This window comes from Alosa sapidissima, chromosome 17 (assembly GCF_018492685.1).
Source record: "Alosa sapidissima isolate fAloSap1 chromosome 17, fAloSap1.pri, whole genome shotgun sequence".
In the NCBI taxonomy this organism is placed as follows: Eukaryota; Metazoa; Chordata; class Actinopteri; order Clupeiformes; family Clupeidae; genus Alosa; species Alosa sapidissima.
The window spans coordinates 34,377,754-34,396,709 of record NC_055973.1 but is presented as its reverse complement, the minus strand read 5'-3'; the positions used below and the strand labels follow the sequence as shown (position 1 = coordinate 34,396,709).

Below are 18,956 nucleotides of genomic sequence, written 5' to 3'. Positions count from 1 at the left end.
ACTTCAGTTTTTTCTTTGTTCAGCTGAAGAAAATTTTGAGACATCCAGGTGTTGATTTGTTCTATACACTGACACATAGATTCAAGAGGACCATAGTCGTTTGGTGATAGAGCTAAGTAAATTTGTGTGTCATCTGCATAGCTATGATATGAAATCAAATTATTTTGAATGATTTGTCCAAGTGGGAGCATATAGAGGTTGAATAATAGTGGCCCCAAGATCGAACCCTGGGGAACACCACAGGTCAAGGACATTGGTGTTGAGGTACAGTTTCCGGTGGCAACAAAGAAGCTCCTTTCTTGTAGATATAATTTTATCCAGCTGATAACTATGCCTGTAAATCCAACCCAGTGTTCTAGTCTGTGTAGTAAAATATTGTGATCAACAGTTTCAAATGCTGCACTAAGGTCCAGTAGCACTAGGACTGATGTTTTACCTGAATCTGTGTTGAGGCGTATGTCATTGGAAACTTTAATGAGAGCTGTTTCAGTGCTGTGATTTGCCTGAAAACCAGACTGAAAGTAATCAAAATACCCATTTGATGTTAGGAATGTGGTTAATTGATTAAAGACTACTTTTTCAATAATTTTGCCAATAAAAGGTAGATTGGATATGGGCCTGTAATTGTTTAGCATGGAGGCATCCAGGTTATTCTTCTTGAGAAGTGGCTTTACAACAGCTGTTTTCAGTGACTTAGGAAAAGTGCCAGACAGCAGTGATACATTTACAATTTGAAGGACATCCGCCGCTATGAGGTGAAAAACAGTTTTGAAGAAATTGGTAGGCAGAGTGTCTAAGACACATGTGGAAGAGCTGAGATTCTGTACTGTTTTTTCAAGTGTTTCGTAGTCTATCAAGCTGAACTCTGACATCAAGTTTAGTTTCCCTCTGTTTGTTGCTGGAAGTTCAGGTTGTTGAATTTGTAATTGAGCAGATATGTTGAGTCTGATTTTGTCAATTTTACCTTTAAAAAAAGATGAAAATGTATTAGTTGAAAGAAGTTCAGGCGCTAATTGTGAGGGGGGATTTGTTAACTTATCAACAGTTGAAAATAGAATACGAGTGTTATTTGAACTTCTATTGATAATGTTAGAAAAGAAATACTGTCTTGCTTTGCATATTTCAGAGTTATATGTGCGGAGCATCTCTTTATGGATTTCATAGTGGATCTGAAGTTTGTATTTACGCCATTTTCTTTCAGTCTTCCTACACTCTCTTTTTAGAAGTTTAACTGCTGGATTTAGCCTCCATGGTGCTTTCGGTTTGTCCTTAACTTTCTTGAATTGTAATGGAGCAATGTCATCCATAATGTTTGCCATTTTTGCATTAAAGTGATTAAAATAAGTCTTCAGAGTCTGACAGTTGACTTGACTTTAGTGAAAGTGCTTGCTCAAAGAGAGCACTTGTCTGATCATTTATGATTCTCCTTTTTACCATCATAGCTGTGTTTTGAGTGTGTGGGGACATAGACACATCAAAGAACACACAGAAATGATCAGATAAGGCCAGGTCTTTAACAGCTGTAGAGACATCGAGACCCTTTGTGATAACAAGGTCGAGGGTATGGCCGAGAGAGTGTGTTGGCCCCTGTACATGCTGTGTTAGGGACAAAGTATCGATTAGTGCAATGAATTCCTTGGCATAATTGTTTTCAGGATTATCCACATGCAGTTTAGATCCCCTGATATAATAAGACAGTCAAACTCTATGCAAACAACTGATACTGTAGCAGTTCACCTAGCTCTTCAAGAAAAACTTTAGCTGAATGTTTTGGAGGCCTGTAAATTGTCAGTAATGTAAATTGTCAGTAATATAAATCTGAGGAGAAGACTTAATGCATGCACACAGATATTCAAATGAAGTAAAGTCACCGAATGACGACTGATTGCACTGAAAAGACATCTTAAAAATTGTGGCTATCCCCCCACCTCTTTTATTTGCTCTGGTAGCACTCAAAAAACTGAAATTTGGGGGAGCTGATTCGATGAGAGTAGCAGCACTGTTTGCTTGATCTAACCATGTCTCAATTAAAAGTTAAAAATCAAGGTTGTGTGTGCAAATTAGATCATAAATTAAGAATGATTTGTTTGAAAGAGATCTGATATTTAGGAGTGCTAGTTTTGCTGTAAGTGTTGGAAATATGATCCATGGGGGAAATCTGAGGTTGATGTGGTACGGGTAGGAGATTGGACTGGTTTACCCTATAAGCTCGATGCATTTGTGTTCTATTTCTTGTCAATACAGGAATAGAGAATGTCATGGGCTTACTGGGTCCAGGCATGTTCTCAAAACTACTGTCAGTACCATTTATATTGCAGGGACCCTGAGAATATCATGCAATACAGTCATCCTATAATTGTCCCCTGCTGCTGCCATCTGTATTTGGGCCAGTGACAGATAAGGGTTGGTAAGATGAGAAAATTAAAAATCTTTAAACCTTTAAAACAAAACATGCCTGAGGTTTGCTAAAGTGTATACTTTGTATTTCTGTTGTATTCATATTATTTAATATAACGTGTATGCTATTTTTTAACAAAAGATAGAACTAACAGCCTGTTAAATTGTCAAATGGTGTAACCACAAAAATTACAAATATCTAATATTTCACACCTCCTAGAGTTCATGCAATTGCTCTCATGAAATTATTAGTTTATTTTGTAATATCCTATGAGAATATGTTTTATTATATTTATTTCTAAATTTAAATTATATGGGTTTTTCATTGTACTGAGCAAGACCATATGCTGTAAACATCTTGTTTTATTTATTATTAAACATTAACATTATTATTACAGTAAAGTAGAGTATTAAATCATTATCCATATTAATATTTTTGTACATTATTAGTATTTTAGACAAAATACTGGTTACACCAATTGACATAAATCGGTTACACCAATTGACCATAAAACGTTTATAGCAATAGGACAAGAAATTGACACAGAAAATAGGCATCAAGGTAAACTGAATTGGATATTTTGATGTATTCATGTCATTCATCTTATTCCATATCAAATATCATTTCATAACATCAATGAAGAAACTTGTGTTCTATTTGATTTCAATTCAGTTCTCATACAATTTCAGTCTATACCCATTATTTTCAAAGAGAGTGAGATAAAGGGCCCTATTTTCGTGATGCAAAACCTGGTGCAAAGTGTATTATTATTCTGACGCAAAGTTTTTTCCTATCTTACACTTGGCAATTACCGACATAAGGTGTGGTCTGGCACATGATCTAAAAATCGCTATCTTATACCGTCTAAAAAGCATTATGCCACTGACCAAGAAAAGCCTGGTCTATAGCGAAAGGCGCATATGAAACACGTCACTGTCACGAGATGTACAGTAAGCAGCAATTCCTCTGCAGAATAAATGTCCTTAGGTTATTTATTCAGTCAGTCGAACATTATAGGGGGAAGTTTTGCTTTTTTCAGGTTATGTTTTGCTGGTAACCCATTGTCAGTCAATATTGAAAGTAATTAACTGTGTATGACTGTTTTGTCGTTGACTATAACACCACAGTGAAGTTAGTTTCACTTTGCCTATATGTTCAATTAATAGACAAGTGCAGATGTGTGTAGCCTATACTCTCCTCGGTTTTAGTAAAGAATTTCTTAGTGGAATACCTGTTCCATACGGTCTTGCGTACAAGCAGATTCCTTCAAATACACCGCTGACTATCAAAATACTGATGCGCTGCTTGAAGCTGCCCTGCTTGCTGTTAAAGGGAATGACATATGTCCTCCTCATTGGTTTAAAGGATGTTAAGCCCAAAACACACCCATGACTGATTAAGAAACATAAGAGCCGCCTTTTTGGACCAGGCACCTGACGTTTGATAACAAAACCACCCCGAATGTGGACTGGACAAACCCCTAAATGTATTTACGCTATTTGCTAGTGACCATGCATTTTATATTGCTAAATTAGGGCCCAAAGTGTGTGTGAGAGAGAATAAGAGTGAGTGAAAGAGTGGGTATGATGATTTCTCAACAACCAACCAACAGCAGGATCTGCGTTCACATGTACTCTGTGGAGAGACAAGTATTTCTTGCTTGTAAGTGGCATCCATTGGAGGACAAGATACATATAATAAATGTATTTATATTATTTATTTATAATTTGAACATACTGTTTACATACATCATAATAAAATATTAAAAAATAATTATGGAATTTTAAATTTAAAATGAAAAGCTTTGACATTTCAAAAATCGCTTAAATTGCAATCTAATTAAACCCTTTTAAAGCTATTGTTCATGCTAAACAGTTAGTCACTATTTAAATTATAAAAATAATATAATTAGCACCTAAAATTACATACTCTTGGCCCTGAATCTGATCAAACTGGTCTCAAACAGAAAAGAGTCAAATGGTGTAACCGGTTACACCATTTGACATTTCTATTTAAAAGCAAAATTTGCAGGCATTGTTATGGACAACTATGTACACACTTCACCTTTATGTGAATATTCAAACACAGTTTTTACATTAAATTGAATATTGTATGATTATTTGATTTATCAACATTTTTACAGACATGTAACCTAAGCTTGCCTGGCCATGGCCTAAAAACACTATTATGTTACTTTAAGAGAGTTGCTAACCTTGACTCATAGCAGTTGGGGTCTTGAAGGGTCCTTCTCTATGACATAATTTCCTGTCACATGATTCTCTGACATAATACATACAAAATTGCTCCTTAAATGGTGGTTACACCACTTGACATTTTAAGTGGTTGATGTGACAGACACGATTCCCCATATTAATTCAAACATTCAGAACAATGGGGTTTCATTACTTGTATTAAATATAGAAAAGTTCTTGTGCAAGATCATGCCAGATTATTTTAGAAGGGATTTTGGAGAGAATTTCACATTTTTTTCAGCAAGTGTAATTATTTGGTTCATGTTTGTGTGGTTACACTGTGTTGACAATTTTACCCAAATTCAGTTAATATTCAGTTAATACTTATTTAATACAAAATTAAATAAATCCAAAACTTTAAGATTAGGGTTTGATGAAAATGATATTTGAAAATAATTTTTTCAAATTATTTTCAAATTTTAACAATTTTAAATGTATGTAACCCATATGTACACAAAAAAATGAGCGTCACGTCATTGACCCATTGACCCAAGGAGACATGTCTTTTCAGTAGAATTTAAGATTACACCATTCTTTTTTTTTTTTTTTTTTACACGAATAAACGATAAATACAGGCGTCTAATTCCGCATTGAAGCTCCACACCCCAAACAGTTGGTGGCGGTAATGCACCAAGTTGGTATGACAACCACCATTAAATTTAAGGAAGAAGAAGAAGAACGCGGGAGTTTTGTTATGTTTCACCACAACGGCATACTTATTGGCGCGATACATCTCAAGAGTTGTGAGTGTGCCTCTCCACTCGCTGGGATTTTTCGAAATTGTTTTGATACTGCAGCAACGTTAAACAACATGCCTGCCACTACGGACACCGGGAAGACGGAACCGTTCGAACAGAAAGACGAAGAGAAGAAATGCCCAGAGAAAGCGGCTTTCTCCTTGTTTTGTGATGAACGCGGGTATCTGAACCAGATTGAGTACATTCTGCAGAACGGGGTTCGGAAAGGCGATCGTACTGGAACCGGAGTCATTTCAGTGTTCGGTTTACAAGCTAGATACAGTTTACGGGGTGAGTAGTGTTTCAGTCTTTAGTTATTGTTACTCCGTAAAGACGTTTGCCAATTCCCTTGATAAATGGTAAACATTTGGTGAACAAAGGCGGACTGTGCTTTTCCAGTTTCTGAAGGGCGAGTTAAGTGCGATGTGATTTAGCTTCAATTTATATACATTGCATATGCTACAAAACATCTGTATTTATCATCTTTCTATTGGGCAGACCAGTTTCCTTTGCTGACGACAAAGCGTGTGTTCTGGAAGGCCATCCTGGAGGAGCTGTTGTGGTTCATTAAAGTAAGTCACATTAAGTGTGGTTTATTAAAGTAAGTCACATCAAGTGATATGAACCTACCAGCGCTAAGGCGCGGAGTCGGAATGACGTGAAAGCCAAATCACCTGACAGTGCTAGGCTAAGCTAGCTTTCCTAATGTTACTCATCACTGCAGCAGGGAGTCATGGCAAAGATTGTTATAGCTCAGAATTTCACCACATATGCTAAGATCTTGGTTCTATAGAGTTAGGAATGTGAATTTCGGGCACATTTTCATGATCCTCAAACCCTTCTGAACATTTCAGGTACATTTTTAGCATTTTTGAGCAATCCAGTCTGGAGAAAATCAACCTTATATCAGGTGTGCGCCGGTTATTTCTGCCGCTGCTGTTGGCCGGTTGCAACTTACGCTCGTCAATACGTCATCGACACGCCTCTTTATGCAGACAGGATTCGATCCCCATTTCGCGCCCATAGACATGAACTACGACGAAGTATCTTGCTCCGCCTTAACAATCTTTGGTCATGGTCTACGCCAGTGGGAAGGCAATGTCCTAGTGCTCATGTAGGCAATGTCCTAGCGCTCATGTAGGCAATGTCCTAGCGCTCATGTAGGCAATGTCCTAGCGCTCATGTAGGCAATGTCCTAGCGCTCATGTAGGCAATGTCCTAGCGCTCATGTAGGCAATGTCCTAGCGCTCATGTAGGCAATGTCCTAGCGCTCATGTAGGCTATGTCCTAGCGCTCATGTAGGCAATGTCCTAGTGCTCATGTAGGCAATGTGCTGTTAATGCAAAGGATACTGTTAAAAACCATAGCGTATTAATTGATAGTGATCTAAATTTCAACAGCCACATGAAAGCGATAACTAAATCAGCTTTTTACCACCTCAAAAATATTGTCAAACTCAGAGGGCTGATGTCAAAACATGACTTAGAAAAACTCATTCATGCATTTATCTCCAGCAGGGTTGATTACTGCAATGGACTGTTCACAGGCCTTCCTAAAAAGACTATTAAACAGCTTCAGGTGATACAAAATGCAGCAGCTAGGACTCTAACAAAAACTAAAAGAACTGACCACATTACTCCAATTCTTAAGTCCTTGCACTGGCTTCCAGTAAGTCACAGAATTGACTTTAAAGCACTATTGCTTGTTTATAAATCAGTAAATGGAGCAGGACCTAAATACTTGTCAGACATGCTTCAGCAGTACACACCTTCTCGTCCTCTCAGGTCCCAGGTGAAAAACCTGCTAGTAAAACCTACAGTTAGAACTAAACATGGTGAAGCAGCTTTTAGCTGCTATGCGGCTCAGCTGTGGAACCAACTTTCGGATGACATTAAAAAGGCCCCAACTGTAGCCAGTTTTAAATCTAGACTTAAGACCAAACTGTTCTCAGACGCTTTCTGCTAACTGTGCCGAGTTACAAATTCTGAATCTGCCTCGATAATTATTCTACTTTGTCTTTTATTACTTTTTTTACTACTTTTGCCTTTGTTTTTGCTTACTAATTATTCTTTATTTTTAAATGATTTTACCTTGTGTTTTATGTTTTCTTTTTATTATGATCTTTACCTTTTAACTATTATTTGACTATATTGCCCTTCTATGCTTTTATTTGTTACAGTATTATCGTGTGGTTTTGTTTATGTAAAGCACATTGAATGACCTCTGTGTATGAAATGTGCTATATAAATAAACTTGACTTGACTTGACTAATGGGTAGTCAATCTTCTCATGTAGCACACTTATGGCTAGGATATGTCCTAGTTCTCATGTAGCACACTTATGGCTAGGATATGTCCTCGTTCTCATGTTGATGGGTTGGTTATGTCTTAGTGGGCATAGACCTCTCCAGAATAAGTCCCGCCTCCGTAACTTCCGTATCCAGTACTACTTAAACGGCACCGACAATCAAAAAATCCAGTGGAAACTAGATGGCAGAAGTGTGTAGGCCAATCTACCCACCAGCTTTTTCTACTTTGTCACCTACAGAGTTTGACAGGTACGATCTTTCAAAACGCCATGTTATTTCCCATAGACATTTGACGACCGAAGGTTGGATGGATACGGAAGTTAGGAGGCGGGACTTATTCTGGAGAGGTCTATAGGATATACTGGTAATAAATTAAAATAAATCAGGGTTTCCACGGGTCATGGAATATCAGGGGATTTTGTTGTAGCAGTTTAAAATGAATACATTATTTATTATTAATATTTACACATCAATAAAAATATATTTCTGCGCCGAATTGGTGTATATCTGGTTATTAGCTTCACTGTGTGTTTGAGTGGTTTTGGTTAGCCCAACTTTGTTTATTCAATGCCTTTTATTCTTCCACTTTAAGAAAGAAAGTCAGAGATTCTTGAACACTACGTGGCTGCCCTGCCACAATCTTTGGTCAGTATATTGTACCATTCATTACAGGTTACGGAAATTCAGGTTTTTGTCAGGGAATAGTCATGGAATGTTCCATTTGTCACACAGCGGGTCATTACAGGAGCGAGGGCACAGGGCATGTCAGACGGGTATAATCCTGAGAGTTCCCTTGCGGCCCTAACTTTAATCCCCAATCCCAATCCCAGGGCTCCACCAACGCCAAGGAGCTGTCGGAGAAAGGCGTGAAGATCTGGGACGCCAACGGCTCTCGCGACTTCCTGGACCGCAGCGGGTTCCAGCACCGAGAGGAGGGCGACCTGGGGCCAGTCTACGGCTTCCAGTGGAGGCACTATGGAGCAGAGTATACAGACATGCACGCAGGTACCACACACACACACACACACACACACACACACACACACTATGGAGTAGAGTACAGACATGCAGGTTACACACACTCCGGTATGACACTAGGGCTGTTGGAACGAATTTTGGAAGTCGAATATAAATCAAATTTTTAAAAAAATCAGTACTAATTGAATTTAGAAATTATTGACTATTTGAGAACTATTTGAATGTGGGTTTTTTAATGTGTTGGCGAACTTTAGCGAATGTGTGAAAACAAAATGCTTCTGTCACGTCTGCACAATCTAAAAATGTCAGAACGCGATGCTTCCACAGAGATCATCACTTCTGACAATTTAAGCGATGTGTGGACCACGGAGATCACCACTTCTGATGTGGAACGTTTTTGGATCTCCATCAGAAAACAGAAATAACAAGTAGCCTAACAATGTCGTAACCTGTAGAATATATAGCCTAACAATGTCGTAATCTGTAGAATATGTAGCCTAACGATGTCGTCATCTGCAGAATATGTAGGCTAACGATCTCGTAATCTGTAGAATATGTAGGCTAAGGCCCAAATGAAATATCACTCGACAGCGAGCAGCCTGAGTGCACGTCTGATAACACTACACCCTGACAAGCTGGGTAGCTAAACAGCCCGAGGTCGAGAAACCGCAGCTAAAGCAAGAATGAGTCGTTTTTACCTCCCTCCTCTATGTCCGGTGCTTTTGTCACTTGTCTGATGGGCAGAATGGTTCATGGAATCACGGGCCGATAGAAAAAAAAGAAAGCAAACTTTTCCCCAATCAAGAAATGTTTGCTAATTTGACGTCATCAAACATAGAGGCGTACAGTTAAGTGGTCGTGGTATGAGCGTTCATTCAGTGTGTGCGCGCGTCTGCACAAAACAAACTGAAACCACTCAAGCTGTAAATATCGTTCAATACAAGTCAACCACGCGCTTATAGTGGCATTGGCAATGCAAAAGCCTGTTTATACAATCTAATGACATGCATAGTAAATATTAATAGTAGGCAAAATTTGAGCATTATGGAGGAAGATTGACAGCTCTATATGACACCTAGAATTATAACACACCACACATACCTGAAACACACACTTATATTTTAATATGCCCCACTATTTAAAACATATATATGCAGACACACAAGTAGTGACGTGTGTGTGTGTGTGTGTGTGTGTTGTAAGACTACACAGGGAAAGGGGTGGACCAGCTGCAGAAGGTGATTGACACCATCAGAGCCAATCCAGAGGACCGGAGAATCATCATGTGTGCCTGGAACCCCAAAGGTACACACACACACACACACGCACACACAGGACCGGAGAATCATCCTGTGTGCCTGGAACCCCAAAGGTACACACCCACCCACACACACCCACGCACACACACACACCCGCCCACACACACACACGCGCACGCACACACAGGACCGGAGAATCATCATGTGTGCCTGGAACCCCAAAGGGTACACACACACACACACACACCCGCGCACGCTCACACACACGCGCACGCACACACAGGACCTGAGAATCATGTGTGCCTGGAACCCCAAAGGTACACACACACACGCGCACGGCACGCACACACAGGACCGGAGAATCATGTGTGCCTGGAACCCCAAAGGGTACACACACACACACACACACACAGAAGGTACACTTTTTATATACTTTATTTGATTCCACCTTACAAGTCAAGTTACATTAGGAATCAAATCTTCTGAATAATCCAGTAGATTAAAGCAGTTCAGAAATCTATCATGAGTTTACAGATTCAAGGGTATAGGAAGCATCGTCTCTTCCAAATAAACATGCTCCCTATAACTGCTGATATGGAACAGTACTTCACTAGCTGCTTGGCCTTAGTTTTATATAGTCCCCCAATGCAAAGTCCACGGACCGCCAACCTATGTACATGACCTAGGCTACCCCTAGGGAACCCCAAAGGTACACACACACACACACAGAGGACTGGAAAATCATGTGTGCCTGGAACCCCAAAGTTGCACACACTCACACACACTCTTCCTGTGTGTGTGCTGTGCAGACCTGCCTCTGATGGCGTTGCCTCCGTGCCATGCTCTGTGCCAGTTCTACGTGTGTGAGGGTGAGCTGTCGTGCCAACTGTACCAGCGGTCAGGAGACATGGGCCTTGGGGTGCCCTTCAACATCGCCAGCTATGCCCTGCTGACCTACATGATCGCCCACATCACAGGCCTCAAGGTACACACACACATCGCCAGCTATGCCCTGCTGACCTACATGATCGCCCACATTACAGGCCTCAAGGTACACACACACACACATCGCCAGCTATGCCCTGCTCACCTACATCACACACACACACTCACTGAAACTGCTCACCAGGGATTAAAGTGAAAAAAAAAAAAAATAGTTTGACTGAACTTTTTTTAGGCCATAAGTCATATGTTGTTCATATCTACCTATAGAGATAGCAGGTTTTTAATGTACAAAAAGATGCAAACAGCAAAGTAAAGGGAGTATTCGCCTTATTCACACGGCGGCCATTGTTTAAACCAAAACGAGGCTACAGGGTACACTTACTATATAATTAATTCCTCCTACAGGTGAATGCATAGCACATAACAATCCTATGGTTTGTGTACCCTGTAGCCTCGTTTTAGCCGCCAATGGCCGCCATGTGAATAAGGCGAATTGAGAGTGTTCTTGATTGAGATTGAGTTTTCCTGATGAACAAAACAATATTTCAGTACCATCCCTGACCATTGCTGATTAGCCATTGCTGTTCTTTTCTACTGCAGAAATATTGTAGAAAGGCTTTAACTTACACTCTTATTTAATTACTTCAGGCCAAAAGTGTTTAAAGGGGAGATTTTTTTTCTTGTTAATATGCAATTCAACACCAAGTAAAATCTATAAAATCAAGTTTGCAAGACTTCCCATTTCCTCATCACAGTAAAGAATAAAAAAAAAAACTAGATATTGTTCATATTTCCATTTGTTGCCTCATCCGCATTTAATGAAAACATGGTCATTTTGAGTTTTACAGACAACTCAGTTTTCCAATGAGCAGCAATACTGTGTGTGCTCATGCAGGATGTCTGCGCATGATAACGACAATCTGGAGAGGGCGCTTTTGTCTTCAGCAACAGATTGTATAAGGTTGACAAGAGGTTGCGATATGGTGAGGGACAGGTCGTGTTGCGCTATGAAAGAATATGTGTAGTCTACTTTCTGAGTGCAAAAACGGTCAGCCATAGATAACTCTGTCGTGGTGGCTAGTTGCACCAGGTATTGGGAAGATGTCCTGAAGTGCACGAACGTTAACGCAAACCGCGCAAAAGTAAACCCCTGGCACTTTAATTTCTTTACACCATGGCTTGTTAGTTCTCCCCCGTTTCCAACAGCCGCCCATCTCCATTTATTTTTTACCTTTTGACACCTGCCTTCCTATAGCAACAACGCATCCATGACAGCTAGTGGCCTTGCCAAATAGACGCACACACATCATGACGCTAATATGCGAGGTTCTGTTGGCCTACTGGTTATTATTTTGTGCTATAAATTAATAATAGCAAAGTGTTAAGTTGACTTTTAATTGCATGGTTATTTTTTGTCAACATACACTCACAACCTACTGTCGTTAAAAGTGAGGCCCAAGCAAAATAGGCTACAAGGCTGTCTGTGCGTCACAAACACGACTGACCCGCTTACTCCACAGTTCGTGATGATGACATTATTATTATTTTATGTTAACACGCTCAGTCAAAACCTTCTGTCGCAAATTGTGAAAAACATTGTTGTACATGTCATAACAGACGGGATAATAAATTGCATAGGCTACGGTTTATGCGTCGCTTTACACATAATATTAGTTGCATTGATTAAAAACTGTAACAATAATAGTTCATCGGGTGGCATAGCAGGCTATCTGTTCAAGTCATAGGTGACACCCAAAATGAATGACCTCCCCTGACAAGAGTTTGCGATAGTAAGAAATTGTCTACATTGATGCACGGAAAGAACACAGCCTACACTTCTTCTCCGAATTCGCACAACCTCACAATATCATATCCAAAAATGTTATTGGGCAACCTCATCAGCTGTCTTGATTGTGTCACTATAATCCAACTTTTAGACCGTTAGTCCTCCAGACGTGTTCTTGTTTTTTTAAGCAACCGCCCAAGGCCAATGAGACAAGCGTGTAGCTACAACATAAACAAAGCGAAACTCATGGCTGACGTATCTTCTTGAGCGGTCACTGATTGAGACACAGAAAGTTCTCAAGAACACTAAGGCATACCTGTCAACATTTAGCTTTCCAAAAACGGGAGATTTTTTTGGGGGGGGGGGGCGGGGGGGCTCAGTGTTTATACCGGATCTGTGTTTGCATATTTAATACGTTTCATACACGTGTTTCAACACTGCATTTCGGTCGTTGCTTTTACCTTACCATTACCTTACGCATGCCAGTTATGTATCCACCAGCTGCCTGTCTGCAGCCTACTTCCAAAACTCCAAAGTTGCTTGCTGTCAGATTTGGTTCCGAGGGCACAAGTTCAGTGCATCAACAACACTCAATAACAGTTTATGTGATGTGTTAATCAATTAAATTCAACAATTTCACAACAGCTAGTTCTGGAGTAGGCCATTCAACTAGCCCGCTTGCTTACAACGAGACTCAGGCTGCGCAGTCGGCACCCGCTTCCTTATTTGGGTTTTGGGTTGCCTGGTTTTAGCCTGACAAAACGGTTGAAATTGAAACTAAGTGATCGTGTATGTGTAGGGTGTATTTCATACACAATCTGGCAACCTGGGAGATGTCAGACTAATAGAAAAAATGAATGGATCAATGATTTAAAAAAAAACACCCTTTCTTCTCTGTTGCATTGCTCCGCGGCTGTTCATCGCAGCGAGATGAAACCTTTATAGCATGACAGAGAAGAAGTGGGGCTTTCCAACGAGACCACGCACTTGTCTGAACGATCAAGTATGAAAATTAAAAAAAAAAAAATCATGAAATTAAATCAAATAGCATATTTACAGTCTATACTTCTCTGCGTTAACCTGCGCACCCATTACTCTCGTTTGAATTACTCGCGTACCCGTCATCGCATAGATATGGCAAGCATATCAGATGAAAGAGGAGACACAGGGCTATCCATTGGCACCATGTATATTGATCCTACTGGCTTATAAAAACAGACTAAGTGACTGCAAAATATAAAAAATATATGTTGTTTGCATAAAATCTGTATGTTAATGTTTTAACAAATCTATTAACTAATATTGTATTAATATGTTAATAGTTAACTAAATGTCTTTTTGGCACTAATTAACAGTTATTTCTTACATAATTTAAATGTTAAATGTTTATTTACAAACTATATACTAAAAGTTAATGACATATTATTATTTATCTAACCTTTCTGATTAGCTTTGTGGAGAATTTCTGGAATTTATGGTTTATGGCTTTATGGTCTTGTGGGGTGTATAAGGCACCCTACTGCCAGTGGTTGGTTGTGTGAGTTTGCGCTCCTCGTCTTCCACTTCATCCTTATCGGATACCTTTGTGGTTGGCTGTCCTGTAATTGGTGACCCTCTGTCTAGTGTTTGAAAGTAGTGTACTCTTTGCCTTTGGAAGTACTATTTGATTGCTGCTTGAATTTGGTGAAATTCAGGGGAGGGGGTGTAACAGAGTTAGAAATGTGGTTTAGTGTTTGTATGTGATTTTCGCCGTAATTAAGCAGCTTTATTGAGATTGGTGTTTTGGAGCCCCCTTTGGAGAAACGGTATACTGCAGCTCTGCTGCGTTTTGTCCTTGTATTGTTGCCATAGCTGATCAGAAGCGGTATGCTTTGCATTGGGTAGGTTGACCGTATAAAGCACTCTCCACTTTGTTTTAATTTTGTAACTGTAAAATGTTTAAGTTGAAAACGTCGATATACCACCTGTATTATATTACTTTACATGTATTGTCAGGATTTGGGTGCAATTCTAGCATCATAGAGAAAGTTTATTAATGTTTTCATTATGACCAGGAGTTCATACACACGAGTCTAACATTAACGTGACTAGCTGTAAACTCTGCTAGCAACTTTCCATGCATTCAGTGTAGTTTAGCTTAGTGCTCATGGAAAGTGCAATTCAGTCTAGCAGCAAATGAATGTACATTTAGTTTAGCATTATGTTTATGCATTACCTCCGTATGGTCTACGTCTGTGAGTGTTTAGTGAGTCTCACAATATTAATAAACTCGTTCTGTGCACATGAACATTCCATGTCTCATGTCTCCCTTGCTAGTAGGGTTGACAGTGATGGTATATGAATGCTGCATGTAATATAGCCCATTCAACTACTTCTTTTTATTTTGCTTGTGCAGATGCTGTTTTATGTATGCCAGTGACTGAAGGCATGTTTTGTTTTAACTTTTCCTAAAGGAATAAATGTGATAAGCCAGTTTTGGTCTCAGTCCCTTCACCGTCTGACTAATAGTTATATATTACTAATATATTAATAAAGCTTAACCAACTTTATTATAAGGGTCCCCCATACTGATAGTTATATATTACTAATATATTAATTAAGGTCAACCAACTTTATTATAAGGGGCCCCACGCTTATAGCTATATACTACTAATATATTAATTAGGCTTAACCAACTTTATTGCAAGCGTTTCTGGCGCCGACAAGAGTGGCGGCATGGCAAGGTAGCTCCTTGTTTTTTTCTTGAATTTCCCCTTCGGGATCAATAAAGTATCTATCTATCTATTGTAAGGGTCCTATGGGGAGTGGTTCATATTGGGATAGGCAGAAGCACAGTTTAATAAAAATTCGTTAAATAATAAGTCATTAACTTTTCTACTAACATATAGTTTGTAAATAAACATTTAACATTTAAATGATGTAAGAAATAACTGTTAATTAGTGCCAAAAAGACAGTTAACTATTAACACCTATTAATACAATATTAGTTAATAGATTTGCTAAAACATTAACATACAGATTTTATGCAAACAACAAATATTTAATTGATGATGAGAAAACTATTAACTTGTGGCAAATAGATATGTTGGTAACAATTAACAAATATTAACAAAGGGTTAGGTAATTACTAGTTTGCTATTTATTATGGCACCTTATTATGGAGTGTTACCTAATAACTTCATATAGCTGGACTTACCCCAAGTTTTTGTGGCAAAGCATGTTTATAATCCAACGCTATCGTGTGTTTCTCTACGGCAAAGCATGTTCATAATCCGGTTTTGAGATCCTAGCAAATTCCTGCATGGCATCCAATTCAAGGCTCACATTGCATCCCAATTTGTTGAACAAAGAAACACCTTTTTTGCCTTTACTTTGTTCATGGCAATGCAGTAAAGGGTTGAGAATCATTATGGCACACATGCTAACACGCAAACTTGGGTCAAGTCAGGTCATATCAGTTCGTGTCATATATCTGGAGCGCAGAAAGGTCATTTTTCATCACTAAATAAAAAATGGCATTTATTTCCATAAATCACACACCACATATTTCTGTAAATTGCTCAGCCCCAGAGTATCCCTCCAACATGGCAATTATATTGCCCGATTCAGGACAGTCTGCCCTACACACACATGAAATGCATGTAGAGCTATGAGCTTGCTATGGTGAGATACAGGTCAAAATATAAGAATTTTTATAATACGCTTTTTATATTTTAATTCTTTAAATGTCCGCCAAAAATCAATTCATACTCCACATTCCATAAAAAATGGGGGCAGTATACCTCCAGAAAGTGAGCTGGTTTACCCTAGAGTAACAACCGAGACCCGTGTATTGCAGTTTGGTTAGCGGATATGTTGTCCGCATACTGCCTCCCATGGCCGAAACTGGTATTATGACACCTGTCGGGCTGTGGCTAGTAATTTAGCATGCTAATTCAGGTTGATATATCTGCAGCACTATACCTTGTTATTTTTTTAATGACATCATCGCCCTTATTTCTTATTCTTTTGATGCGTGTAGCTCATCTTTTGGATATTTTTACCTCAATTCTTACACATGGCACCTTTAAAAATCAAAATAAAATCAATGCTAGTACTAATACATGACATGATGGCAGATCTGGGTAGCCTAGACTGCTGGCCTAGACTGCTGAAAAAAACAATATATAATATGTGTGTGTGGCACTCACAATGACCAGAATAAATCCTTATGAATAAAGGTAGTGAAAATGCCCTAAAACAGCTTAGGGTTCTAAGGGTTAAAAAAAGGAAAAGAAAAGGTAATGCCCCCCCCCCCCCCCCCCCCCCCCTCTTATTTTTTTTGTCATCGGATCTACATCCATCTCAAATATGACATTTCTAAAATCGGAAATCCGTCGTACGACGGAGAACTTTAATCCTTGCTCACACACACCCTCTGCAGTGGGGGTGGGACTGTGGGTATAGAGTCACCATGGGTTGTGTTCTTTGGAAGTGTGTAAGTGACTGAGTGTGTTTCTCCCACAGCCTGGTGATTTTGTTCACACTTTGGGTGATGCTCACATCTACAGCAATCATGAGGAGCCCCTCAAAGAACAGGTCAGTGTGTGTGTGTGCGCGTACGTCTGTCTACGTGTCTACTGCCCTTGTTGTGGATCTGGCTGCATCTTGTTTACGTGCCATCACATTTAGCTAGTGTTGTTAATGTTGACATTCTTACTGTGTGTGTGTGTGTGTGTGTGCGCGTATGTGTGTGCGTGCGTGTGTGTGTACAGCTGAAGAGGGAGCCTCGTGCCTTCCCCAAGCTTCAGATTCATCGCGAGGTGCAGACCATCGATGATTTCCGTGCCGAAGATTTTGAGATCCTGGACTACAACCCTCATCCCACTATTAAGATGCAGATGGCTGTGTGAACACTCGCACACAAGAACATTTGTGTGTGTGTGTGTGTGTATAAAGCACATGTGTACCACACACACGACACACACCCCCACCCCTTTAGCCCTGTTCTATTGGCCTACCCTGGTGTCTGTCCCAATGCTGTTTAGCATCTACTGTAAATAGGAGTCAAATAGTTGCTGTTACATTATAAAATAAATGTCAAATCGTTGCTCCGGTATTTTAAAATATGAGTAAATTGTTGCTATGGTATTTTTCTATTCAATTAATAAAGGGGACTTTATTGATAAGGTTGTGGTAGTTGAGTTATTTGTTTATTGTTGTGGTAAAGCTGAAGCAGAATGACCATCAGGGGCCTGTACTACGAAGGGAGCTTAACCTACCCAGATGTAACCCAGGGTTACTTTGTTAAACCAGGGTTGACAAAACCTGGTTATCTTAAGTGGTGTTACTCGGTACTACGACGCTGATTATGAAGTTGATTTGTTGAGCCGGGGTTAACCTAATTGGAGTTTGTGAGCGTTCACATAAAAGGGGCGGGTTGCAGTGCAGGTCACCACTTTCAGTGATGACGCGTTCACCTTATTTTACGGATGAGGAATGTACAATTGTTATGAGTAATTAAAACCCACTCTACGACAAAAATCAAATACGTCGGCAGTGAACAAAGCAAGGCAAGGCTGTTGGCAACGTATTGCAGATCGGGTAGCCTAAAAGTAAAGTTTTATTTCCACATGTTCTTCAAATATGTGTTACGGAGGATTAATAGCTTGCGGAATGTCTGAAATGAGTTGAAATAATTAAATTGCCTATTTTGAGTACAGAGAAATGCCTACAGATGCAACACAATTCAGAAGTGGGCATATTGATTACAGTAATAGGATAATTGAATGTAGCCCCCATTGACTGATTTAGTGTATGCCTAATCCTGTGAACATTTCAGATGCAACACCATTGCTAAACGCACATGGCAGCAGGTGAAAGTGAAACACAAACACATTATTCAGAATAGTAGGTTTATAGTTATAGCTTGCATTAATATTTCTTAATTATGAAAACATGTAGGCCTAGTATGCTTATAGCCTTCACTTGGCCTCTGTTTTACAGCTAACAAGAAAAAGGTGTCTTTGAACACTACTGTAGGAGGAAAGGCACCAGAGTGTTTTACAGTAGCAGAGGAGTTGGCCATCGCAAATAATAGTGGAAGGCCGATTATGGAGGGGGTTGAGGGAGGCATTCGGTCGGATTCTGGTGCTGTGGAAATGTGTAGCCTTTATGTGCAGGGTACAGTAATATGACATTCAATTCAACAAGTTTGTTAAAATGGTGATTTTAATTTATTAGGCCTACTGTAGCCTAGGCTAGGCCTATGTCCGATTTATTTTTGGACATACAGTATTTAGTTACGTGGAATA

At 39.5% G+C, this 18,956-nt stretch overlaps 1 protein-coding gene across 1 annotated transcript; it reads left to right on the top strand.

Moving 5' to 3' along the window:
- The first annotated feature begins 5,287 nt into the window (after nucleotides 1–5,287).
- On the top strand, nucleotides 5,288–17,831 carry tyms (thymidylate synthetase). The gene is made up of 7 exons (XM_042068195.1): nucleotides 5,288–5,678; nucleotides 5,886–5,959; nucleotides 8,526–8,700; nucleotides 9,877–9,978; nucleotides 10,742–10,917; nucleotides 17,170–17,241; nucleotides 17,418–17,831. The coding sequence occupies exons 1-7, from the start codon at nucleotides 5,291–5,293 to the stop codon at nucleotides 17,553–17,555; spliced, it is 1,125 nt and encodes a 374-aa protein (XP_041924129.1). The 5' UTR covers nucleotides 5,288–5,290; the 3' UTR covers nucleotides 17,556–17,831.
- The last annotated feature ends 1,125 nt before the right edge of the window (nucleotides 17,832–18,956 follow it).

Bases quoted from the DNA above. Each gene is read 5' to 3' on its own strand.
- tyms (XM_042068195.1), top strand. From the start codon at position 5,291: ATGACAACCACCATTAAATTTAAGGAAGAAGAAGAAGAACGCGGGAGT. The intron at 5,679-5,885 runs GTGAGTAGTGTT...TCTATTGGGCAG, and splicing joins AGCTAGATACAGTTTACGGG to ACCAGTTTCCTTTGCTGACG. The intron at 9,979-10,741 runs GTACACACACAC...TGTGCTGTGCAG, and splicing joins GTGTGCCTGGAACCCCAAAG to ACCTGCCTCTGATGGCGTTG.